Source organism: Symphalangus syndactylus, chromosome 12 (genome assembly GCF_028878055.3).
Source record: "Symphalangus syndactylus isolate Jambi chromosome 12, NHGRI_mSymSyn1-v2.1_pri, whole genome shotgun sequence".
Lineage (NCBI taxonomy): Eukaryota > Metazoa > Chordata > Mammalia > Primates > Hylobatidae > Symphalangus > Symphalangus syndactylus.
The window spans coordinates 145,742,372-145,766,595 of record NC_072441.2 but is presented as its reverse complement, the minus strand read 5'-3'; the positions used below and the strand labels follow the sequence as shown (position 1 = coordinate 145,766,595).

Below are 24,224 nucleotides of genomic sequence, written 5' to 3'. Positions count from 1 at the left end.
GCTTTTGTTACCATTTCTACCCAGAGCCTGTGACAGAGACTAGGCATTTTAAAAATAGTTGCTGCATGAATGAAAGAGGGGGTCGAGCTCCTTCTGAGGACAAACTCCCCTCCATGAAGTACAAACCAAGGAGTCTCCTGGGGGGTGCTTGGCGATGAGGGGCGTATTCAAGGACTCCCAGATTCTTTCTTTGCCTGCAAGAAACTCAGACAGTTGGTCTCATAAATTCTTCGAATCCTGGAATCTCTGGGTGGAGAGAAGCTCTGGCAGCTGTCCAGCTCCTCCTCCTCCCAGCAGTGCCTGGGCTGGGGCTGGGCAGGAGAGGCCTGATGACCTGGCTAGAAAGGAGGCTAAGGGAGTGCGCAGGGGAAGGGAAAGTTCAGGGAGAAACCCCAACTGTTTCACCAAAGCAGAAAATAAATCAGAGATCAAGAAAGGGTGTGATCCTGGCTCTGCTACTTCCTGGCTTTGTTATCTTAGGCAAATTCCTTCACCTCTGTGAGGCATAGTTTCCATATCTGTAAAAGGGGGTGATAGTAATAACACTAACCACATGAAATTGTGAGGATTCAATGAGATAATGCATGAAACTGTGCCAAGCCCATAGTGAACATTCAACAATGCTCGTTCTTAGGGAACATTCAACAATGCTCGTTCTTAGGGAACATTCAACAATGCTCGTTCTTAGGTACCTTATTTTTATTTGAGCAGACTTTTGTCCTGCACCTTACACCCATGTTCATCTCTGACATTTCCTCCTGATCCCCCATTTTATTATTTACATAGCTGGTTTCATGTAGCTTTAAGAGCTCGGTGACATTTCTGACAGACATAAGACCTTTTTCCGTGAAGTGGCCTAAAGGATAATATGTAAAGAAAGAAAACCAACTGGAGTATTTGTTTGTCAGCCTCGACCATTCAGAAAAGGCCTGACACTGGTGTGTTTGAACAAAAGAGGACTGGTGCGAGAGTGGGACAAAGAGCCTGGGACTGGGGGACTGGGGGACTGGGGGCCTAGGTTCAAGGCCGAGGTCTGCCTCAATGCATTGTTTGGCTTTAGGAGGCTTCTCGTCCTTGGGAAACAAGGGAAGGCTGAACTTGGAGACTCTCGAGCCCACTCCATTCTTCCCAAGTCTGAGGGTCTTAAGCCTGTAATGATCCAAACATGTCCCCTCCTTGAGATGGGGAAGGGGAATGGGAGTGGGGTGAAGTGAGCCAGATCTGTGTGAGGGCCAGGGTACCACCCTCCCCCTCACCCCCAATTCAGGCCTCTTACATGCCTCAGTTTACCACGTGTTCCAGATCCATCCGAGTACCCTGTGACCATTCCCTGTACCACCTTAGCTAAGTCCTTCCAGGAAGAGGAGCTCACCACACCACATCCATTAATCCTCCTCTGGAAGGGGAGAAAAATAGGTGTTGGAGATGGTAACTTGCTGAGCGGGACTGAAGCCAGGTGTATGTGACTCCCAATATGCCACGACTGCTTTTTAAAAAATTATTTCGGCCAGGTGTGGTGGCTCATGTCTGTAATCCCAACACTTTGAGGAGGCGGATGGATCACCTGGGCTCAAGAGTTCGAGACCAGCCTGACCAACATGGTGAAACCCCGTCTCTACTAAACACGAAAAAAAATTAGCTGGGCTTGTTGGTGGGCACCTGTAATCCCAGCTATTTGGGAGGCTGAGGCAGGAGAATCGCTTGAACCCAGGAGGTGGAGGTTGCAGTGAGCTGAGATTGCGCCGTTGCACTCCAGCCTGGGCGACCGAGCAAGACTCTGTTTCAAAAAAAAAAAAAAAATTATTTCAATCATTAGAACAATCCCAAGTATGTCTCATTCCCAATTGGCAGGGGAATGGGCCATAAACCTGAGTGCCATCCTCGGGTGGGGCACTTACAGTAGGAAACAGGCCCTAGGAAGTGGAATGAAATCCAGAGCTGTCACAGGGCACTCTACTGTGCCATGAGCCTCTTCCTGTCTTTGGAACTCGATTTTCTCATCTATAGAATAGCAGTGTTTGCTCCAGAACCGCTAATATCCAGGTCGGGACTCTGTGTTGCCGTGAGCCCAGGTCCCCACCCCGAAGTCTAGGACAGACCCATGAGCTTGGGTGGGAGAGAAGGGCAATGCAGACGTGACTGTCCTGCCAGGCGGGGGCGCCGCCGCCAGACGCACGAAAACAACCAAATAAATCAGGCCCAGGAACTCCTAATCCTTCCCGGCTGTGGCTGCTACCGCTTGCCCGGCCTGGGAGGGGAGGCACCGCCCTGCCAAGGGCGCAGAGTCGGGCCAGCAGAGCCGGAGTGATGCCCGGCCATCGAGGCGTCCTCAGCCCCCGAGGTGGGAGGTGGGAGGTGGCGTGGGGGAGAAGAAGGAGGCTCTCCCGACGCGGTGACTCAGGCCTCCTTGACCCGCTCCTGGGTGGGCACGTTCCTGCGCCCCGGTCTATTTTTAGAGCCGGCTCTGGGCCTGAGCGCAGACTGGGGGGAAGGGGGGCCCCGTGGGGGGCGCAGGCGCCTGACCAGCACCTCCAGCTCGGGGCTCAAGCCCCAGGCCCTCCAGCCGTCTACTTGGAAAAGGGTGGAAGCGCATGGAGGGTGGGCGTCAGGGTGTGCGGCGCAGGCCCGGAGAATGCGCCCCCCTTCCCCACAAGGCCTGGCAGTTCCAGAGAACTGGGCGCGGCCTCCCAAATAACCACCTCCGTTAAGCGGGACCAGGAGCCTCCCGAGGGTCGCTCTGTCTGCCTATTGGACCAGGGGCCAGGGCGGGCGAGGCTTTGGGCGGCAGAACTGGCTTAGGGTGGGAGAGGAGAGGAAGCTGCCAGGTTCTGGGGATCCCGACCCCACCCCACCGGCGGCCACGCCTCCAGCCCACTCTGGCCACGCCACTGGTCTGCCTTTGGACCACACTCGTGGCCGGGGCGCCTTCCCTGACTCCGCCCTAGGCCCTCCCTCCTGTCCGGCTCCGCCCAGCCCTGGCCAACCTTAGATCCCGTCCCAGGGTCCAGAGAGGCCTAGATGAGGGGTAGCCTGCCACTGAGAGGCGTGGATCCCTCCTCCTGCGTGGGGTCAGGGAGAAGAAGGGCGTCGAGGTAGGGGGTGAGGGAACGTTCCTGGCGCCGCGAACGGGAAGCCTCCAGGCTGCAGGACGTAGCTGCGGGGACCCGGCAGTCTGCGAGGCTGGGGTGGCCGAGGCCGCCCCGAGCATTGAACAACCCTGTATACATGGGCACAGAAAGGCCCAGGGAGACGCCTGGGCAGAAGTGGCTAGGACGATGCCCCTGCCACGGAGCCCTGGAGTGGGGGCAGCTGATGGCTCAAGACCCATGAGCTCTGGTGGCGAGTACAGGGACGCGGGGTTTGGGGAGCCCCAAGTCAAGGTCCATCCTTCCGGGATGAGGGGCGGAGGAGGGGAGGCGGAGCCGGGCTCGGGGCACCAGCCCTCCACCTAGCGGGAAGCTCGGGAACCGCGGAGCGCAGAGGTGGGGTGCGGAAAGGGCTCCACCGCGCCTGGGCTCCTTTTTCTCCGTGGAAGTCCCACTGGCGCCTACCCACCACCATCCTGCCCCGTCCGCTCCATCTCTGGGATTCGCCCCAGATAGAAAGGGGAGTCATTCTAACATCTATCTTCCCTTCTTCCCCCCACGCCCGCTCAATCTCCAGGTTCCATCCCCGTCCCTTCTTCCTTGCAGTTATCCCTGGGAGCTGCCTCTGCCCGTTCCAGTCCCTGGAACACCTGACAACTGCTCTTCCTGCCGCCAGTTTTACCCTCTCCCCCATCCATTTTTCATAGCCATGTGGTGTTTCTTCTTTTTTCTTTTCTTTTTTTTTTTTGAGACGGAGTCTCACTCTGTCGCCCAGGCTGGAGTGCAGTGGTGCGATCTCGGCTCACTGCAAGCTCCGCCTCCCGGGTTCACGCCATTCTCCTGCCTCAGCCTCCCGAGTAGCTGGGACTACAGGCGCCCGCCACCACGCCCGGCTAATTTTTTGTATTTTTAGTAGAGACGGGGTTTCACCGTGTTAGCCAGGATGGTCTCGATCCCCTGACCTCGTGATCCACCCGCCTCGGCCTCCCAAAGCGCTGGGATTACAGGCGTGAGCCACCGCGCCCGGCCGCCATGCGGTGTTTCTAAACAGGAACACCTGGTTGTGTCACTTTCTTGATTAGAATCATTCAATGGCATCTCATGGTCCAAACAGACTCCAAATCTTGACTTGGGACTTGAGCTCTTCATCATCCAGCTCCACCTCCCTCAGCCCCAGTCCCTCTCTGCGGCTTTCTGCGTTCCACTCATATAGGGGAACTGTCAGCTCCTCATCCCTTTTCCAGGAACGCCCTCCCTGGCCTCATCCTTGCTGTCTTCAGGGCTTAGTCTGGCAGAGACTCCCCTTCTTGGGAGGCCTTTCCTGAACCCCAGGTCTTAGTTAGGTGCCCCTTGTCTGAGCTCCCACAACCCCCAGTATGTGCCTGCCTCTCTCAGAGCAGTCACTGCCTGGGTCTCTAATGGCTTGTTCACTCCCGTGGCAGGACAATTGATTGAGATATTAATTGCTTTGCTCTCCTGTAGTTTCCCCTCCCACTTGCAAGCTGGTAGCCAAGCCCTTTGATTTTTCTAGCCTCAGGGAACTGTGCAGGGCTGAACGCAAAAAGCTGCTTGAAGTCTGATGGCTCGTCCTGAGTTTGGAAAGAGATAACTTCTGGAGGCAGGCGTGCCAGGTGTTCCCAAGGGATGGGGAGAAGAGGACAGAGAAATGAGAGGTGGAAGCTAGCTGCAGAGGGTGCAGAAGCTGGGGGTCCTTTGGGTGGTAGGGACCTATGTCTAGCTCCCCTGACAGCTGGTAGCTCCCTTGACAGGTGACAGGAGCTGTGGGGATGTGTGGTAACGCACCTGGGGTGGCTGGAGTGCAAACACTGGGGAACCAGCTTCAGTGCTCCAAAGTAGCAGGGGAACAGCTTAGTCACCGAGCCTCAAGGGACCATGTGGACTACTAGGACAATGGGCATCTCTGTGTGACCGATGTAGACTGAAGACAGGAGGCACCTCTTCTGTGCCGTGTGCAGGGAGGGCCAGCAGCTCCTCACACACGCCAGTGGGAGAGGTGGGAGGGAGCCTCAGTGATGGCTGAGATTAAATTTTTTGCCAACTCATAGGAAAGCGTTTAGAGTGAGTCAGACGAGTTGGTTTAAAGTGAATACAGAAACGGGGTATTTCTTGTTTGCGTGCCAAGCTTCCTCCCTACTACACCTGTCTGTGTGTCTCTTAATACACTGCAGAGCTGAGACTGTATGTGCCTTATTCAGAATTGTATCCTCAGCACCAGCGTGGTACCTGGCATATATCGACTGCTCAGAATGTATCGGTTGAATTCGCTTTTCCTCTGTAGCTACAGAAATCCTTCTAAAACCTAAGTCTGCTTCAGAATAAAATCCAAACCCCGATGATGGCCCACAAAGCCACTGTGATCTCACTGCCCCATATCCGCAGCCCATCCTCTGCAGCTGAACTGCACTATTTGCAATTCCCCAAACTTGCCAAGTTGTTTCATGCCATGAGGCGCCCTCTGCCTGGAGAGCCCTTTCCCCTTTCTCTGCCTGCTGAGCTTTCAATTAGTCTTCAGACCTCAGTGCAAGTGTTGCCCTGTCTTCCCTGACACCCTCTTCTGAAGGCAGAGGAAACCTCTCCTGCTCTGCAGCCTGATGCTCAGGCCCATGTCTGTCTCCCTCTTCCCCAAGCCTGGTTTCCTGGACTGTGAGCCTCTCTAGTAGAGTGAGTCCCCCATGCCCAGCATGGTGCCAGGTACACCACAGGCGCTCGATAAATGCTCACTACTCACTGGGCTCTAGCCTTGATCCTCCAAGGACTCATGGTGTGACCTCGAGCAACCTCTCCCTTCTGAGCCTCAGATTTCCTTTCTGCACAATGGGAGGAGTGGAACTGAATGTTCTCTAAGGGCCCTTTCTTCCCTCCATTGAGCTTGGAAATGAGAGCATGTAAAACACAACTCACCTGTGTGCACGGCAGGCCAGCTAAGGGCAGAACATGCTCAGACATAGAGCTGCCCATAGCATCCATGCATGGCCACCTGGGAGCAAGCCCTTGTCCAAACAGCTGCACGTGACAATGTCACACAAAAGTGCATGTGGCCCTCTGGACGTGGATGTGCCGTCCTCCCAACCCCCATCCCCCATCAACCACTGGCCCTGACAGTGAAAAATTCAGCAGCAGTCAGGGATGCCAGTCTGGCAGTGAGTTAATATTCAAGGAATGAGCCTTCTGCAATATGCATGCCCTGAGGCTGGTGTCCTACGGGGCTCTCCCCTTCCCAGGCCTGCACAAGCAAAGCCCTCCCCACCCCACCACAGGCACAGACTCAGACAGTCTGCCTGCGGCAGGGCACTGAGAACTAGACCTTCAGCTCTAATTGCTTCCTGGACAGCCTCCTCCCAATGTCTCCTCATTCATTCATTCAGCAATATCTATGCAGTTCCTATCCTGTCCCAGCAACAGTATGAATGTATGACCCTGTTCTGCCCTCAGGGGCTCACAGTCCAGTGGGGGAGACAGACAATAAGTAGGAAACAAGTGATACAAACTCAGATCAGGAGAAATGATACTGTGGAAAGGATTAGGTGATGTGATTTTTAAAAAATGACTTGGTGGGGGAAAGGGGTAGCCAAGGAAGGCATTTCTGAGGAGGTGGCATCTCATCAAAAGACGAGAGCCGCAAAGCAGACAGCCAGGGAAGAGACTTTCAAATTGAGGGCACAGCAAACACAAAGGCCCTGGGAAGGGAGAATCCATGAAATGTGTTTGAGGAGCAGGGAGGAGGCCATGGAGCTGCTTAGTCAGTGAGAGCAACTGGCAGGACATTTGGACAGAGCAATGGGCAGGGACCAGAGCATGCCAAGCCTCCTGGGCCACAGTGAGAGCTTTTGTTTTAGTCAAAGAGCAATGGGAAGCCCCTGGAAACAATATCCATCCCTTCCCCCAGCTCCTCCATCTTGGGAGCCTTCTTAGAGACTATGCCTTCCTCATCTTTACTTTGTTGGTGCCCATCCCAAGGCCCAGCACGGGGTTGACATCAGACACCACTTACTGATAAATAAATGACCAATCAAGTTTTCCTGGCTCAAGGCTTGACTCAATGGCTCAGAGTAGGTCAACTGGGCCAGATTAAGACATTTACATGCCATCCATTGGGAAGAGTCTGGCACTCCCATACATCATTCACAATAGAAATAATACTGATCCATGAAGCATACTTCTTTATGCACATGTTGGAATGAAAACCACTTCCTTTTGGATTTTCAATTGCAAAATTCTGGATTAGTTCATGGAAGCAGAACTTCTTCTTCTTTTTTTTTTTTTGTTTGTTTTTTTGAGATGGAGTTTCACTCTTATTGCCGAGGCTAGAGTGCAATGGCGTGATCTCCGCCTCCCGGGTTCAAGCAATTCTTCTGCCTCAGCCTCCCAAGTAGCTGGGATTACAGGCATCTGCCACCACACCCAGCTAATTTTTGTATTTTTAGTAGAGACGGGGTTTCACCATATTGGCCAGGCTGGTCTCAAACTCCTGACCTCAGGTGATCCACCTGCCTCGGCCTCCCAACGTGCTGGGATTACAGGCATGAGCCACCGCACCCGGCCTCAGAATTTCTTTCTGCTTATATGTGTGTGCACGTGTTGTTACTGTCTTGCTGGCATCCCAAGCTGAACTCAAGTCTGCCCATTGGTCACCCAGTGCTAGATGGCAAGGCTTGCCCAACCATCCCCTCAGTGACATGGCCTTGGCTTGTGCACTCTGGATAACAAGGAGGACCAAGGGTGCTCTTGTGGCCCAGGCCTAATTGACAGCAAGCAGCCCTACAGGTAGGAAGAAGGCAGTAGCACTGTCAGCAGGTTTTGGGAGCTGCTCATTGTGAGAACTCTGGGAAATAACCCTCCTTGGACCATCAAGGCTTGCTCCTGTCCATCCCTGACCCTCTAAAAACAGTACAAAGTGACCAAGGTCCAAGAGACCTCTCAGAGGAGGTATCTAAGGCTCAGAGAGGTTACTTAACTTGTCCAAGGTCACTCAGCAAGTTGGAGATGGAGTTGCAGTTGGGACCCAAGTCTGGCCCCTGAAGCAGATTGGAGGCATTCCCTCCCTGGGTGAGCCAGGCTGGGGAAGAATGCTGAGGGGCCCCTATCTGGATCCACAGAACTGATGGGAACAAACTGGAAGTTGGACCCAGCCAAGCCTTTAAATGGGACCTGCCCTTCCCCCAGTCCCTCTTTCACTACCCAGCTGAGCTCTAAACCTCTAAGGTCAATGCTCCCTCAGCCTCCTCTCTGGGTCCTAGAGATGGACCTCATCTCAGGGCCGCCATGTGGCTTCCACAGCATCACACAGACACAGAACTGGGCACCCAGGAAGGATCCAGAAGCTGGGTCTCAAGATTTGCTCTCACTTCTCTCCCAGTGGCCTATGTCACAGGTGCTAGCCCTCCTTCACTCAGTCAACCCCCAACCACACCTGCTCTATGTATGGCCCCAGAAAGGAATTAGACTCAATGGGGGGCCTGGGAGAAAAGTTGACCTCCCCTCCCCACTTCACTGACCTCCCCACTTCACTGACCTCCCCAGGGACGGCGCTTAGGAAACTCAGACAAAGCAGCTCAGTGATTCTCGGGGGATTGGAAGCTGGGTGGCTCAGGGGAGCACCTCCATATGCAGGCCAGTTTTCCGAGGCCAAGTCCAGGCTGAGCTCTGCCTCTACTAGGTTGCACCCCACCCCGCCCCCAGTGAGTGGGAGTGACAAATGAGCCTGAGGAAAGAGGGGGGCGCTGGCGATCGATGGCATTAACATGGTGCCCAAATTAAATATTGACTTCCTTGGTTGACTCTAGGGATGCTTGGATTGATGGCTGAGGCTCTGCCATGCCACCACAGGGGATGGGGACATAACAGCCTGGAGCAGGTCCACAGGGAAGCTGAGGCCTGGAGAGGAGGGGTTCACCTTTGCTTCCGCCTGCTCAGGAGAAGAAGGGTGAGGGCTTCAGGGAGCCTGGAGCACCGTGCCTGCTTCTCCACCTTCCCCTTGGAGTCCAGAGTCCCATCCTCCCAGAAGGTCTTGGAGTCCAGGCCTTGTTGAGTGTCCCCCCAACCCCATTCCCACTTCCAGGAACTGTGGCTAACCTGAAGTGGAACAAATGAGCAGAATCCATCTCTGTGACGATAACCGTTACTGGGTCTCAGGACCCGGCCTCCCAAGATGGTAGGGCTGGTTATTTCTGATCATTATGTAGGATCTTGGGGAGGAGGTAGGGACAGCCTCTCTATTCATGGAGATCTCCCATTATCCTCTCCAGCTAACTCACCTTCAGAGACTACAGTAAGCCCTGAGCTTTCTCTCCCTCTTTTCTCTTGTATTCACCTGTCCTGAACAAAGGAGTCTCCCTCTTTTCAAAGCTCCACTTTAAGAACTGTCTCTAGTCCCTTGATTTGTTCACCTCCCACCCCACTCTACAACCCACCTCAATGCTGGTTCCTCCCATAGTAATGACTCCAGCCCAGCCCCTCATTCTGAGTTCCAGCCCCGTGTGTTCAACTACCTACTTTCTACTTGACATCTCCCATTGACCATCTCAAAGTTAACATGCCTGCTATGGTTTGAATGTGTCCCCCAAAAAGCATGTGTTGGAAATTTAATCCCCAGCGCAAGTGTTGGGAGATGGGGTCAATGGGGGGGTGTGTTTAGGTGATGAAGGCACCACCCTCATGAATGGATTAAAACTGATTATAAAAGAGCCTGGGTCTTTGAATTCAATCTCTTGCTCTCTCTCTCTCACCCTTCTGCCTTCTGCCATAAGATGATGCAACAAAAAAGACCTTGCCAGATGACAGCCCCATAACCTTGGACTTCCCAGCCTGCAGAACTGCAAGAAATAAATCTCTGTTCTTTATAAATGACCCAGTCTCAGGTATTGTTATAGCAGCACAAAATGGACTAAGACAATGCCCAAGGCCAAATTAATGACTGTCTCCCCCAAAGCTGGTCCTCTTCCTGTACCTCTATGCCAATGACACGGTCATCCATCCAGGTGTGTGAGACAGAAGCCCAGGTGTCATTCTTGGCTCCTCTCTGATACCCAATCCACACCAGGTGCTGAGTGCTGACAATTCTACCACTACATAGATAGAAACGCCATTCCTCCTCCATAGCACCCTCTGAAGTCTCCTTCATGCAGATCATCTCCTTGCTGGTCTCTCTCTCTCCACCCTCACTCTTCAGTGTCCCTGCCCTCACCAATCCATTTTCCATCCACTCAAGAGAAATCGTGTTGATATAGAAATCTGATCATGCCAGTACCCTGCTCAACACTCTTCCTTAGCTTCCCACTCTCCTTAAAGGCCAAAACCCTCGATGGAGTCTCCTCTGCCTTGGACACTTAGCATGTGTTTTGAGGGCCTGAGAGGGTGGAAGTCTTCCCAGAGTCAGTGGCCTTGGAGGAGTGGAGGGAGGAATACGATGGGTACTGGGGGCTGGATTAGAAAAGCCCCAACTGGAGGACCCCATGAGGTGCCAGGGTGGGCATGAGGAAGCCTGAAGGGAAATGAGTCCTGAGAAGCAGAAGTCAGCAGCATCCCGCACCCAGGTCCTCCCTCAGGCCATCTAATTTCCTTTTAATTGGTGCCTAATGGAAGTGACTTAAGCCCAATTGAGTTTTAACGTGTCTGTTCCAGTCTAGCCTCAACTTGCTTCCCTTCTCCCAGAGTCTGGGGCTGCAGGGGTGAGAGTGAGAGTGAGAGTGAGGGCGAGGGCGAGGGCGAGGGCGAGGGCGAGGGCGAGGGCGAGGGCGAGGGTGAGGGTGAGGGTAAGGGTGAGGGTGAGGGTGAGGGTAAGGGTAAGGGTAAGGGTGCACCCTTCCCCCAGCGCTGCTGAGGGAGGCCTGATACCAGTCCACAGGTCTCCTCAGGACCTTCCCCTACTTCCCCAACACCTCCTCCCTGCCCACCCGTATCCCCAGGATATGTGGAGGCCAGGAGCCCTGGCTTTGGACCTCCCTTGTGCGGGCACTGTGCTGGCAACTTTCCCTCCATCACCTCCTCAAGCCCTCTCCATGGCCCCATGAGGCAGGCTGTGAGGAAGTACCTCCTTTTCACAGAGGGCACTGAGTTCACTTGCTCAAGGTCACTGCCTTTGTTCTGCCTAGAGCTGTGCTGTCCGACATGGTAGCCTCACGGGAGTACGGAGCAGTCAGAAGGTGGTGAGACTGAGTTGAGATGCACCGTAGCACTGTATGTATAAAACACACACAAGATTTCCAAGACCATATAGAAAAAGAATGTTAAATATCTCAGTCATTTTTTATATTGATCATATGTTGAAATGATCGTTTTTTAATATATTGAATGAAATATATTATTAAAATGAATTTCACCTTTTTAAACTTTTAAAGAATGGTTACTAGAAAATTCTAAATTACATGTATCATTTACATTGTATTTTTATTGGACATCTCCCAGGGTCTGTTCTCATGAAGGTAGGGATGGTCTGCTCACCCTTGACCCTGCCAGTCTGGAAAGCAAGGAAAGGCTGCAGCTGAGCCTGTGTGGGCCTCTCAGCCTTGTCTCCTCATCCTTTGGGAAAAGACAAGTCCCTTTCAGCACCCTGGACAGCATCCAGGGCTGGCTTCCCACTTGGGGTTGAGGAAGGAATAACCGTGGGAGGAGTAGATTAACACCTACAAAATGCTTCCCATGAATCATCTTAAGTCATGCTCCGGATATCCAGTGAGGAAGACTGGGTAGGGATTGTCATTATCCCAATTTTGCAGATAAGGAAATCAATGTTCGGGGAGATTTGTGTATTCCACCCTTCACCCACTAAAGATTCACTGATGCCTGCTTCATGTGGGCCTCTGAGTGCACAAACCAGAGCAAGGCCAACACAAATGACAGCAGTTCTGTGTGATCAGTGCAGTAGTGACAGTGCATGCCAAGGCCTGTGGGGGCCCAGCGAGTGCTGACTGCTGGGCCAGGGAGTTCAGGGACAGCATCACACAGGGGGCTACTTGGGCTGAGTCTGGAAGGCTGAAGGAGAGTTTTCCCTCTGTGAAGAGGAGGGAGTTTCAGGCAGAAGGACTGGTGCATGCACAGGCATGGAGGTCAGAGAGATAGGCCAGAGGAGGGAGGCAAGGGCCACATCACCAAGGGCCTTGAACTCTAGGCTAATTCCAGGATCCACAGAAGGCATCTGAGCAGTGGCCTGGCCAGATCTGCATTTTGGAAAGATCACTTGGGCCATGTGGATGAAGGGCTGGAGACTGGAGGCAGAGAAAATGGGGGCAATGATGTGAGAAATTTGAGTCCAGGAAAGAAATGACAGGTTGTTAGATATTAGCTCAAATGGAAGGGAGATCGGGCCAACTCATTTTACAGATAGGGAAACCCAAGTCAGACAGGGTCCAGTGGCCTGTCCAAGGTCACGCAGCAAGTCAGTGCCTGGGGGAGCAGGGACTGAGGGCGAGGGAGGGACAAAGCCCCCACCCCAGGAAAGCTAAGTGGCTGGTCCCAAAGCCAGCAGAGGCCTCTGCAGGCAGCTGTGGTTTGTGTTTGAGCAGAATCAACAAGGTAAATACTCAACTTCCTGTTCAACCAGATGCAAAGCAAGAATGCACAGGAGGGCAGGGACGTGCACATCACACCTCAGCCCCAGGGGGCCCCAGAGGTGGTGACCAGCGGAGCATAAGACAAGGAAGGAGGGAGGTGCAAGCACAGGACAAGGCACTAAGAGGGACTTTAGGTGATGGTCAAAGGAATGTGGAGTAGGGTCTGCTGGTACACAGTCGGGGATGGGGGCTTTGTTTGTGCAAATCCCCTTTTAGGAACAGGCCCCCCTTTCTCAGAGACCTGCTCCCTCTCCCTCTCCCTCTCCCCCATGGCTCCTGATGGGACTGCCAATCACAGTGCCCCAGCCTCCTGCCTGGGGCCAGCCAGAGCTCTTCCCTCCTTGGGGGTTTTCTAATTGGAATTCAAGAGAGAAAGTTTCTTCCCCTCTAGGGGCAATGCTGAGTGATGGAGCCGGGAGGAGGAGGCCTGGCAGGCCCAGGTGGAAGAGGCCTTAAAGAATGAAGCCGACACACATTCGAGAGAATGCCAGGAGAGGATGAAACATGCGGTGGCACTCCTGATCCCAGGTCCCATCACCAAGGCCAGCTGCACTTGCCCACTGCTGTCCTTGCGGCAGTGCGTTCCTGGATGAACAAAGCTCCCAGGTGCCTAAGCTGGCTGCTATCGGATTCTGCCACTCCCAGCCACAAGTCCCAGTCACAAGCTGGGCTGTGGGAGCTTGGGCAAGTCATGTCCCCTCTCCAGGCCTCGATTTACTCATCTCCAAAATGGGGCAGTCACGATACCTACCTTGAAGAATCAAATGAGGTAGTGCTTGAGTGAACTCTGTGTACACTTAAGTGCTGGGGCTGCCCGAAGGGAGGGAGGCGGAGGAGTGAGTCGCAGGGACCTCCACGGGTCTAGGAGCACAGTCCTGAGTGGACTCTGCCCGCACGGCTCCTCTGACCAGGTCTCACAGCAGGCAGGATTGGAATGAGACCGAGAGCAAGCCTGTGCCATCAAGGCCTGCAAAACTCTGAAGAGGCCTCCACCCCTCCTCCAGCACCCCTGGGCAGGCCATTATCTGTGATACCCCCTACCCTGGCAGCCAGTCACTTCTGTCACTCCCACCTAGGCTGCTGCAGCACCTAACCCTCCCTCAGCTCTCCAGGGACCTGTGTCTGTGTCTCCGAGTCCCTGGGAAGGGGCCCAGAGGCGCCCATGTTGCTAAATGACCAGGCGAGCAAGGACCTGTGACCCCGCTAACTGTGCCTCCGCTCCAGCTGCCGCCTGACTCCAGAAGATGTTTCCACATGTAATCCTGTGCCCCCTCTTTCTGGGGGCCTGAAAACTGAGCAAGGATCCGCTCACTCAGGCATGTAATGAATGCAACTCAGCATGAGCCTCCAGCCCCTGGCACCAAGCCAGCCTGGCTCCCGCACCCCACCCCAGCCCTGGCCCGGCCCAACACCTGCATCTCCACCACAACCGAGCACCTGCTGCTCCCCTGCAGCCATAGTCAAGTTCCAGGAAGCTGAGCTGAAGCCCCACCTCCATCAAGCATGGGTTTGAAGTCCCAGCTCTGCCTCTGACTGTGGCCTTGAGCAGGGCACTGCCCATCTCTGGCCTCATTTTCCTATCCACAAAATGGGCAACCTAAAACCTTCCAACAGGGTTGTTGTGAGGGGCCAGGGGACATGTGTGTGAAGCTCCTAGCTTAGAGCACTGCATGAGACTGGTGCCATGTGGTCACAGCTAACCCTTCGAGAGCTTATCCTGTCCCAGGTATTTGCTGAGCACTTTATAAATAGGAATTTGTTTCATCCCTGTAACAACCCTGTGAGGTGGGCACCGTTACCATCCCCATTTCACAGATGTGGAACCAAGGTCACTAAGCTCTGTCTTGGTTCTAGCCCAGGCAGTCAGGCCTCTGTGCCCCAGTGAATGGCAGCCACGACCATCACAGCCACCAGGAAAGGCCAGAGGTAAGAGGTTCCCTCCCACACTCCCAATCTGCTTCCCCCAGCCCAGATCGGGGAAAGGATGAGTCACCCGGAGAGTCAGGGACAAAGATGGGGCTACAGCCTAGGCCGCCCCCTCCCAGGCAGGGCTGGCCCGACCTCATCACATAATCTGATGAGATCAAGTGAGTTCAACCCAGGAGACAGGAACAAAGTCGGGGTCCCAGAGCTGGGCCTTGACCTGAGGAAAGCAAACAGCCCAGCAGCAAAATCCACAGAGTGAAGTTTATTCCCAACAAAGTTCCCCTCCCCCCTCCCCAGCCCGGGACAGGGATGGACAGGCTGGACTGAAGATGGGGTTCCATTGGCTGAGGGGCCTCTGAGAAACAAGGAAGGGCCCTGGGCCCCCAGGCCAAGCCGTGTCCCGCTCCCCCAGCCTGGCTGAGTCCACAGCGCCTCCCTGCCCAGCCCTCGGGAGAGGGGAGAGGGCGCTGGCTCCTGGGTAGTTCCAAAGTGGAGTGTGAAAATAGAGAGATATATATATTTATATGCAGTGGGCAGTCCAGCGTGGCACTCACACCTCTGTCTGGAAGTCACCATCCGGTGGTTCTGTGGGCTCCCAGGCTGCTGCCCGGTGCAGAGTCAGCCGTTCTCGGGGCTTGGGGGGCAGCGAGCCCAGTGTCATAGATTTGAAGGTGCTCCAGCTCTGATGGCGCCGATGTTGGGACAAGCTGGGGCGCTCCCCGGGGCTGGGCTTGTCCTGTGGAGGGAGCAGGAGGGGCCGTGGAGATGGGCCAATATCCTTACCCATTGTACAGACGAACAAACGGAGGAGGCCCAGAGAGGACTGGTAATGCCCAAAGTTATGGAGCAATCAGGTGTCAACGCAGAGTTGAAATACAGACCTGCCTGGTTCCGGGGTGGGGCTCCTGACCCCTGTTCTCAGTGGCCCCCAGGACATGTCTCCTGCTGACCGCTCTCCCTCCCAATCCTGGAGGACCTCCACCCCTGTTCGCCATCTGCAGCACCTTCCCCACCCCCAGGTGGCCCCAGACTGTTGCCCATGCCGTCGGGGAGACCCTTGGTGAGACAGGCTGGTGTTGCCTGGGAGGGGCAGGAGGGCAGGGAGGGCAAGGGTCCCTCAGGCCCACCTCGCCCCACCCAGCCCGGGGGGACTCACGGTGCACACGCTCCGCTCGGCCGCCCCACCCGAGGACACACTCCACCGCTTCTCCCTCTGCAACGGGGGCCACCGGTCAGGCTCCAACCCCAGGGGCCGCTGCACTAGGTCAGGCCCTGAGCTTCGGGGCAGGGGCAGCCACGGGAGGAGGCCTCACCTTGGCTGTGGACTGGCTGCGGTAGCGGTCGAAAGTGTGGAACTTCTGGCTGAGCTCATGATAGAGTTCTGAATGCCGTTTCCGGGTGTGCATCACCTTCTAGGGGCCACAGGGCGTCAGAGGGTCGCTCCCCGGGGCAGCGCCATGATCCCCCCTACCCAGGGCACTCAGCACCCCAAGCCCCCCACATCCCTCCCTGCTGCCAGCTCCTCTGGGACAAGACCTAGTTCTCTCTTCACATAGGTGCTATGGGCTTGGGCAGGGAGGGAATCATGGGAAGATCCCACAGAACCCACGGGCTTGGGCTCCTGGGGACAGGCTCTGCGACAGAGCTCGGACTACTTTTAGGAGCGAGCCCTCCAGGGACAGACACCACAGCCAGATGTCCCGCCGCCCGGCACACACATGGCCCTTACCTCAAAGTCCAGGTCTGAATACCGTAATTTCTTTCGCTGGGAAGGAGCAACAAGGAGGCAATGGAGGAGAAGAAAGCTTTTTACCACAGGCAGGGGCTTTAGAGACAGGAAGCCTGGCATCCCAGGGGTCTGCCCGCTGTACCTTCCCCCCAGCCCAGGCCCAGAAGTTGGGGACCTTCATGGGGCAGCTTTTCAGGCCTCACTGAACACACACACACACACACACACACACACACACACACACGGGTCAAATGGCATGCAGTGGACTTCCAACATGACAGGCCCAGATGCCCACATGGAATCGGAGCCAATGCCCATTCTCTGTGCCCTAGAGCCCACCCTGCATCCTTCCCCATCTTGCCCCCATTCTCTCTGCCAGCCATGGCTACCCCTCCCCTTGGAACCCTCTACTTGTCCTGCAAAGACAGGGATTCAGGCTTTCAGAAACCTTCCTTTGACCTCACACTGCCCCTTTTCCTGCCAAACCAGGCGCTGCCTCCCTGGCCTCTCTGCCCCCTCATGCCTCTCCTGGCCCTCCTCGCCCCAGACCACTTTCAAGGCCCCAGTAAGCTGTACTGTACCCAGTGCTACTCAAGAAAGAGGCCTGAGAGTCTTAAAATGTTGGCACAGGGAAACCAATGAAGCCAAGGCCAACTTTCCCAGGTTACAGATGGGGAAACTGAGACCCAGGGAGGTGACAGGAATTGCTCCCAGGTCTTCGAAGGTGATGCTAGGACCACCATCTGGATCTCCCAGGCCTGTGGGCATGCTCACCACCATGGGCCCATGGCACTCACTCTCCTGGTTTTCCTCTCCTCTCCCTACCTGCTTTCTCCCCGCTGCCCACCCTGGCTTCTCTAATACTAGGCAATCACACTCTGCCCTGGCACCTTCTCCTGCCTTTACCACACACACGTGTATCCTCCCCATCCCGGCCGCATCTCTCTTTCTGGGGGCAACACGACACCTCTCCCTGTCTGATGCCCCACAGGCACGGCACATGCAGCTCACACCAATGGAATACACTTGTAATTCCCTGCCCAAACCTGCTCCTCCACCCGTCACAGTTGCCTACACCAGAATTTTGGATGTCATCCTTGACCCCTCAAAGCGCTGCTGCATTTACTGCTGCCTCCCACACAAGGAGCCTGATGTCCGCCCTCATCAGTGGCCGGCAGGCAGGTGTCCACAGAACAAACCCCGCCATGACGCCACGCGCACCCTTCTCCGACGCGGCGTTGCGTGTTGTCTTTGTTACGCCTTCCTGTTTTTGCCATCTGTGGCAGGAGCAGGCACCAAATGTTCCAGAAACATTTTGGGAGAAAAACTCAACTTGTGAGCCCCCTCCTAGCTACTAACTTAATTTTCGTCGTGTGGAGGATGGGGAGTGGGTTTCTGAGGCCGAGCAGGAACAGCCAATTGTGGCTAAGAACAACTCCTGCCCCTTTCCTTAACCACACCCCCTTCGTGACTCCAGTAAAGTTGCAGAACGTTCTAGAGTTCCACAGCAGGCCACTACTGCCTGTTTGTTCCCAGTGATCCTCGGCACGGAGCAGACCTGAGGCGGCCAGCGGGAAGGTGAAGGTGAAGCACTCACAGAACACACACAGGCAGGGACCCAGAGGGGTTTGCTTTTCTCAGGAAGAGAGGGTCAGTTATCACAGGCCCGTGGGCAGCACCTGCAGCTGATTTCAGGGGTGCTAACAGCAGCAATCCCCAATTATCTAGCACTGTCTACTTGCTCCACATAAATGTTTTACATCACTCAATCCTCAAAACAACTCTACAAAGATACTGCTATGTTATCCCCACTTTACACACAAGAAAATGAAGGCTCACTGATCTCACTGCCAATCAAGAGTCCAGACTGGAACTCAGACCTGCACGATGCAGAGGCCCAGGCTCACACCCCATGATGTGGCTTCCCCAGCAGCGTAGCACGTTGCCTGAGCCACAGTTTCCTGAAATGAGGACTCATCCTAACCAGTAACCCCCAAGTAGGCCCTAAAGCAAGTGCGAACGAGTTGAGAAGTGCATTTCGACCGTGTGGCGTCCCAGCCTGTCTGAAGGATTCACAGACACCACGGAGCTGCCGTGAGCAGAAACAGGGAGAAATGCTCGGTGTACCCACTCCCAGTGACTTTTACGAGGCTGCTCTGGGGAGGTTGAGGCTGTCCCTTCCTGGCAGCAGCCTGTGATTGACACAGTCTCAGACACACACCCCATTCCCTACAGCCCCTCACCTCCAGGGAGCCCATCTTCATGGTAGAGCCGGGCACGGTGCGAGGCATGGTCCGGCTGCGTTCCCCTGGCTCGGGCACTTGGCGGGCGCTGGGTGTCGCCGGTGGCGGTTGGAAGGTCATTCCATAGGGATTCTGGAGAGATCCATAGGCAGGGCCCAGCCCCAGGCCCGAGTGGTCCACGGACAGGAAGCTGGGGTAGCCTTCAGTGTGGGCCACTGTCTTGGCAGCCCGCCGGGGGGTCCCCTCGGGCCGGGCCCTGGGGGCATCCTCACCACCTCCACCCCCACCGCCAGGCTGCAGGCTCAAAGTCCGCCGGGGCAGCACCATGTAGTCCCCCTCAGAGCCTGGTTCAGCGGGCCGCAGCCATGTGAGGTCCAGCTGCCGCAGGCCGCCCTCCCCACACATGTAAACAGGGTTGGCCTCCTGTGGGGGCGGAGGCTCCCCCAGCCCTGGTGAGGCTGCCATGGGCACCAGGATATTCCCAGGCAGTGGCGAGAAGCTGAGGCTGCCCTCAGGGCCCACGAGGCAGGACTTGGGCTCCTCATCCTCATCCAGGGACAGGCGGGATAGCGTGCCCGTGATGGTGGACGGGTTGCAAGTGTTGACCTCCTTGAACAGAACTGGGGGCAGGAGTGGGAGGGAGGGGGTGAGTCCTGAGGAGAAGGAACCTCCAGACGCCCTTGCCCAGGTGGGGGAGGTGCCAAGCGTCTGCGCTTGGACAGGAAAGGAAACCAGGTCCTGGAGAGAGGGCTGGGTGGTTGGTAATCTCTCACATACAAGAGGGGTTAAGAAGACAACGACTGCAGTCCCCACAGTGAGACAGGGCAAGAAACAAAGGCAAGGCCCAGCTCCCAATGTCCTGGTGCATGTCCCGACTTCGACCCCATGGCCCCAGGGCTGTCGAAGGGCTTTGTCTTCCCACCTCCCTGTGCATCAGCTCCCCAGGAGACAGAAATGGAAAGATTCTGCTAAGAATCTGGAAATGATACAATAACGTAACACTCTGTGCCGTGGGTCCTGCTAGGAACTCGACGTCCCCGAATTCATGCCCCTAAGCCTCCCACCTGCCCTGGGAGGACAGTATTCTCTCCTTTACAGGTGTGTTAACTGAGGCTTAGAGAGGCAGGTTGTTTGCCCAGGGTCATACAGTAAGGGACATTCGCAGCCTTGCGTCCAACTCAGGGCTGTCTAACTTCGAAGCTGGACTCAAGCAGCCAGAACTCCATCAGGGCCTCCCATGATGGGGCTCAGGGCCTCCCCTTCTTCTCCAACCCCAGGGCCATTCTCAGCTCGGCCACGGCACACTCACCTGTTTGACAAGCCAGATCCACGTCCTTTTCAAAGTCTGACTATAGGCGGAAAGGGAGGGGCGGGTGGGCAGAAGGAGGATTAATGTATCAGGGTGGGAGGAGGCTCAGGCCCCTCCAGCCAGCTTTGCCCACTCTGCCTGCCTGAGGGCTGCCCATGGCCCCATAGCCCATGGCCCAGCACAGCCCAGGCATGGTCTACCCCAGCCCCACCTGATGGCTGGGAAAACTGAGTCGGGGAAGGACTTGCCCAATGCCACCCAGGTGTTAGTGGCTGAGCCTGAATCAAACCCAATCCCTGTCCCAACCCTGCCATGGATGGGAGAGGTAAATGGTCTAGGGCAGAAGGACTGGGGTGGGGGGTGCCCAGAATCTGCCCAGGCCCTGCCCAGGCCCCTAACTCACCAGGATCTGCAGCTGCCCGTTCTTACACGAGTCAGGGGAGTCTTCGCTCTCATCAGCCCGGCACACCCCCATCTGGCACTTCACCACGTCCTGGACCTGGGGACAGAGGGCGCCTGCTGGGCCTGAGGCCACTGCAGGGCCCCCGACCACAGATGGCTGTGCTTCCCACCCCAGATGCCCAGGCAAGTGTAGAAGGAAGGCAACACATCCAACCTTGGGGAAGGTGATGACACCTGGGCAGGGTGCAAGGGGAGGAGGGGACCCAGGAGGCCAAGGACAAGCATGAGAGGCAGTTGTGGGTATCCAGGCCTATCAGCTTCCACAGTAAGGGCTGCCCAGATGGGGCCTGGAGCACCCTGGTCGGGGCCTCGATCCTCCCGGTCTGCACAGTGAGGAGAAGCCAGGGGCCTGGCAGGTGTGGTGGGCACCCAGGGGCGGGAGAGGCCCAGCCCCACCTCTCGGCGCAGGAAGCAGTGCACAGCAGTGATGACAAAGCCCTGCGCGGAGTTGAAGACAGCAAAGAGGGCCTGGAAGAGGACGGAACGGCGGTCTGTCATGGCCAGGACGGCAGACATCCAGGTGAGCGCCAGCAGGGGCAGCACCACGCAGGAGCTCCAGAGTGAGGCCCTGAGGGGACAGTGGCAGAGCCCATCAGAGTGACACTCCAGGGGACAGGATGGCTTGAGCCTAGGCCTCCACTCAGCTGGAACTCTTCAGCTGCCCAAGACTGGGAGGGCCCCAAACCCCAGGGCCTCAGGAATGTCCCCAAGCAGAGAGGGGCTGAGGAGCCGAGCCAGAGAAACAGGACAGAGACCGAAAGCAGTGAACTACAGGGTCACCACAGGGACCAGGAAGGTGGGGATGGACACGCAGACACAGTGGGACTGAGCCGCAGACCGTGGAAAGGGACGGGGAGAGGGAAGAGAAGGTAGACAGACGCACAGAATCACCTGAGGAGCTTTTTAAAAATGCACGGGGCCTGGACGGCATCCCCAGAGCCTAACTGGGTAGGCTGGGGAGGGGGACTGGAGGAGGGACAAAGCAACAATAACCACAGTGAGAGACGCATGCGACAGAGACACTCAGACAGAAAGATCAAACAGGCAGAGCACACGGGGCTCATCCAGAGCACGAATCCTCAGGGAGAAGACGGGGGGCCAGGAGCAGTGAAGCAGAAACTCCCCCCACATACAGAGAAGACGTCAGGCTCCCAGGGACTGCTCAGAGCCTTGGGCAGAAGGATCAGAACTGGGGCTAAAAGATGGGGTCGGGGCCAGGCCTACACCTCTGTGGCCTCCCTGGCCTCCCTGCCAGGGGAGGGCAGAAAAAAAGCAGATGGGGCCTGGCATCCAAGCCATTCCCACTCCTCCCTAACCTGCTATAGCACATGAGGGACAGCGGGGCCAACATACCCTCCCGGGCCAGGTGCCACACTCAGCCCACTCTCCTTTGCAAACACCCCCGGTGGGAGAGTCAGGCACAGCTCTAGGCATGGCAGAGGGTGGCACCATTCCACAGAGACAGCTGGGGGAGGCCAAAGCAGAGAGATAGGCAGGGGGCCAAGACCTGCCCTAGGAAGTACAGTTCAGGGCTGTTCAGCCTGGCAGGGGGCAGCCACAATGGGCTCTGAAGCCCCCAGAGGTGGAGCCAAGACCAAGAGAGGGTCTAATCACAGTAATAAAAGCTACGCTGATTAACCACCAATTCTCTACCAGGCCCTACACTGAACACTTTACATATATTACTTCAAATCATGATCAAAACAACTCCAATTAACAGGCATGGGATTATTATCCCAATTTACAGATGAGGAAACTGGAGTGTGCCCAGCTGGGCAGGGAGAGGCACAGTTGGGACACAAACACAGCTTGACCGACTCCAAAGCCCAAGCATTGAAACAGCTAGTGCAGACAGGGTGAGGGAGGCAGACGGCAGCCCAAGACAGAAGGAGCTTCGTGGTGACGGTGCCAGCTGCCTCCAGAGGCCCTGAGCTCCCTGACCCTGCAGGTGTGCAAGATAAAGCTGGACCTCACTGGGCATGGAGGCTCGGATGGATTTCCGGACCTGGGTGGGAGGTTGGGCCTAAGGGCTTTGTGGATTTGTTTTACCCTTGCATAGCTGGGATTTTAAGATTCTCAGATGCTAGGGCGGGGGTCTCAGTGAAATAATTCTCTACCTCTGTGATTCTCTGTCTCCAATTGAGCGTGAGATTCAATGCCTCTGAAATGCTAAGTCTCAGATTCTATGACAGATGATAAGACTGGATGATTCACTCATTCTAACATTCTTAGCTCCTGATTGTCTTATGCTAAGATTCTATCATTCTAATTCTAAGGTTCTATAGCTCAAAAATTCTAAGGCTTAAGATTGTCTGAGCCTCTGTAGGTTGGGGGTGTGGGGCCGTACAGGATAGAACATTAGCTGGGAGTAAGGGCAGGGGCGGGATCCAAGGGTGGGCGAAGGAACCGGGCACCTGTGGGAGGCACAGACATCCACTCCTCATCGCCTTGGCCACCTCTTGCCGAGCCCTTGAGAGTGTGTGGTGGCTGGCAGGAAAGGGCAAGCTTTCCAGGGCACTGGGCTGATATCCCTCCTCCTCCCCCCACCATGGGCACTGCCCCCCCCAATTCCTTTGCCCCACCCACCCCCACCGCCCCCCAGGGGGCACGACTAACATGGCGTTCCTGGCCGAGGCTGAGCTGAGCAGGGGGCTGGGGACCGCTCCACACGCTGAGCAGGGGAGGAGCAGGCTGGCCCAGGGGCACCGCTCCGACCTCGGGGGCGGCACAGACATGGGAGAAGGGGGGGAAACACATGGGAAGCCGGGAGACGGGGCAGAGTGAGCCCCGAGTGGGGTGGGAGGGGAGGGCAGACGAGAGAGAGAGAGCTGGGTTAGGGTGGGTGAGGGGCTGCAGCTGAGCACTCCGGGTGCCCACCTTGCCTGCAACCTTGATGCACCAAGGTTGGGGAGCCCCGGTCGCATCATCGAGCCCTGAGTCTCCAAGAGCACCCATGTCCCTCCCTCCCTGCACCATTTCCAGAAAGGCCAAGCCTCAGAGGCCCTCCCCTTACCCGGCCCTCTGCTTCTTGGATTTGTCGGAGATGCCATCGCGTGCCATGAGCTTGTTGAAGACGATGATTCCGATGAGCATGTTCACCTGGGGGCCCAGTAGAGTGGAGTGGGGGAGACAGGATCACCAGGTGCCCTCCTGGCAGGGAAATCCCCACGTGGGAGCTGGAGTGCAGGGAGGAGGTAGAGGGAGAAACAGGATGACCCTCTGGGGCCATGCCCCTTCCAAGATGCTGAACGGGCACATACCAGGACAATGACGGCTGCAGGGCCCACAAAGGCGTAGAGCAGGCCGCCCTCCAGGGAGAGCCAGCAGCTGGGGTGGGGGAGAAGAAGGGTGTCAGACACCCAGCAGCCTCCCTCCCCACCCCCAAACACCATCCCTCAGTCCTCCCAGGCTGCCATGCCCTCATCGCCAGCGCCGTCTGAGCCCCAGACGGTGAGAGTGAGCCACTGGCTCCTGCTGAGCCTCGGTTTCCCCTCCAACAAAAGTCCAGAACATTAGGCTCATCCCCCAGTGCTCCCATGGGGATGAAGCAAGGCTGACTCCTGACCTAAACAGTCCCTTAGGGATTACCCGGTCCTAACACATTCCCTCAGTCAGGGAAACTGAAGCTCAGAAATGGGGAGGAACTTGCCCAAAGACCCACAACAGGCATGGACTAGGATTTCAGCCAGCTGCCCAGTCCAGTTCCCTAACAGATCCACCACCCACTACCACCCACCACGGGAGGCCCACGTACTAGCTGGATGTACCGTATCCTTTCGTTCGGGTAAAGCCGACAGACACGGCCACCACCAGGGCAGGCAGACCTGGGGGAGCGGGGGCGCCAGAGTGAGACGGTTGCTGGTCTTCAGGGACCCCTTGTTCTCCCAGACTCCCATCCCA

General features: G+C 56.2%; 1 protein-coding gene and 1 long non-coding RNA gene across 18 annotated transcripts in view; one reads left to right on the top strand and one right to left on the bottom strand.

Annotated features, from left to right (window-relative positions):
- Window positions 1-3,013: 3,013 nt before the first annotated feature.
- LOC129469033 (uncharacterized) lies at window positions 3,014-10,029 on the top strand. The gene is made up of 3 exons (XR_008652895.2): window positions 3,014-3,092; window positions 8,891-9,258; window positions 9,854-10,029. It is a non-coding gene; the product is annotated as an uncharacterized lncRNA (long non-coding RNA).
- Window positions 10,030-14,828: 4,799 nt separating this feature from the next.
- ADGRB2 (adhesion G protein-coupled receptor B2) overlaps window positions 14,829-24,224 on the bottom strand; it is a 36,987-nt gene continuing 27,591 nt past the window's right edge. For 8 of the 17 annotated variants that reach the window (XM_055254877.2, XM_063625195.1, XM_063625194.1 and 5 more), the window contains 12 exons: window positions 24,079-24,148; window positions 23,585-23,651; window positions 23,338-23,423; window positions 22,941-23,039; window positions 20,721-20,892; window positions 20,266-20,361; window positions 19,863-19,902; window positions 18,554-19,173; window positions 16,311-16,346; window positions 15,895-15,993; window positions 15,738-15,794; window positions 14,829-15,317 (listed from right to left, as the gene is read on the bottom strand). In XM_055254877.2, the coding sequence (XP_055110852.1) occupies window positions 15,132-15,317; window positions 15,738-15,794; window positions 15,895-15,993; window positions 16,311-16,346; window positions 18,554-19,173; window positions 19,863-19,902; window positions 20,266-20,361; window positions 20,721-20,892; window positions 22,941-23,039; window positions 23,338-23,423; window positions 23,585-23,651; window positions 24,079-24,148 (1,628 nt within the window). In that variant the 3' untranslated portion in view covers window positions 14,829-15,131. The remainder of the gene's footprint in view (window positions 15,318-15,737; window positions 15,795-15,894; window positions 15,994-16,310; window positions 16,347-18,553; window positions 19,174-19,862; window positions 19,903-20,265; window positions 20,362-20,720; window positions 20,893-22,940; window positions 23,040-23,337; window positions 23,424-23,584; window positions 23,652-24,078; window positions 24,149-24,224) is intronic. The other 9 variants (XM_055254878.2, XM_055254884.2, XM_063625192.1 and 6 more) reach the window with 7 other exon arrangements.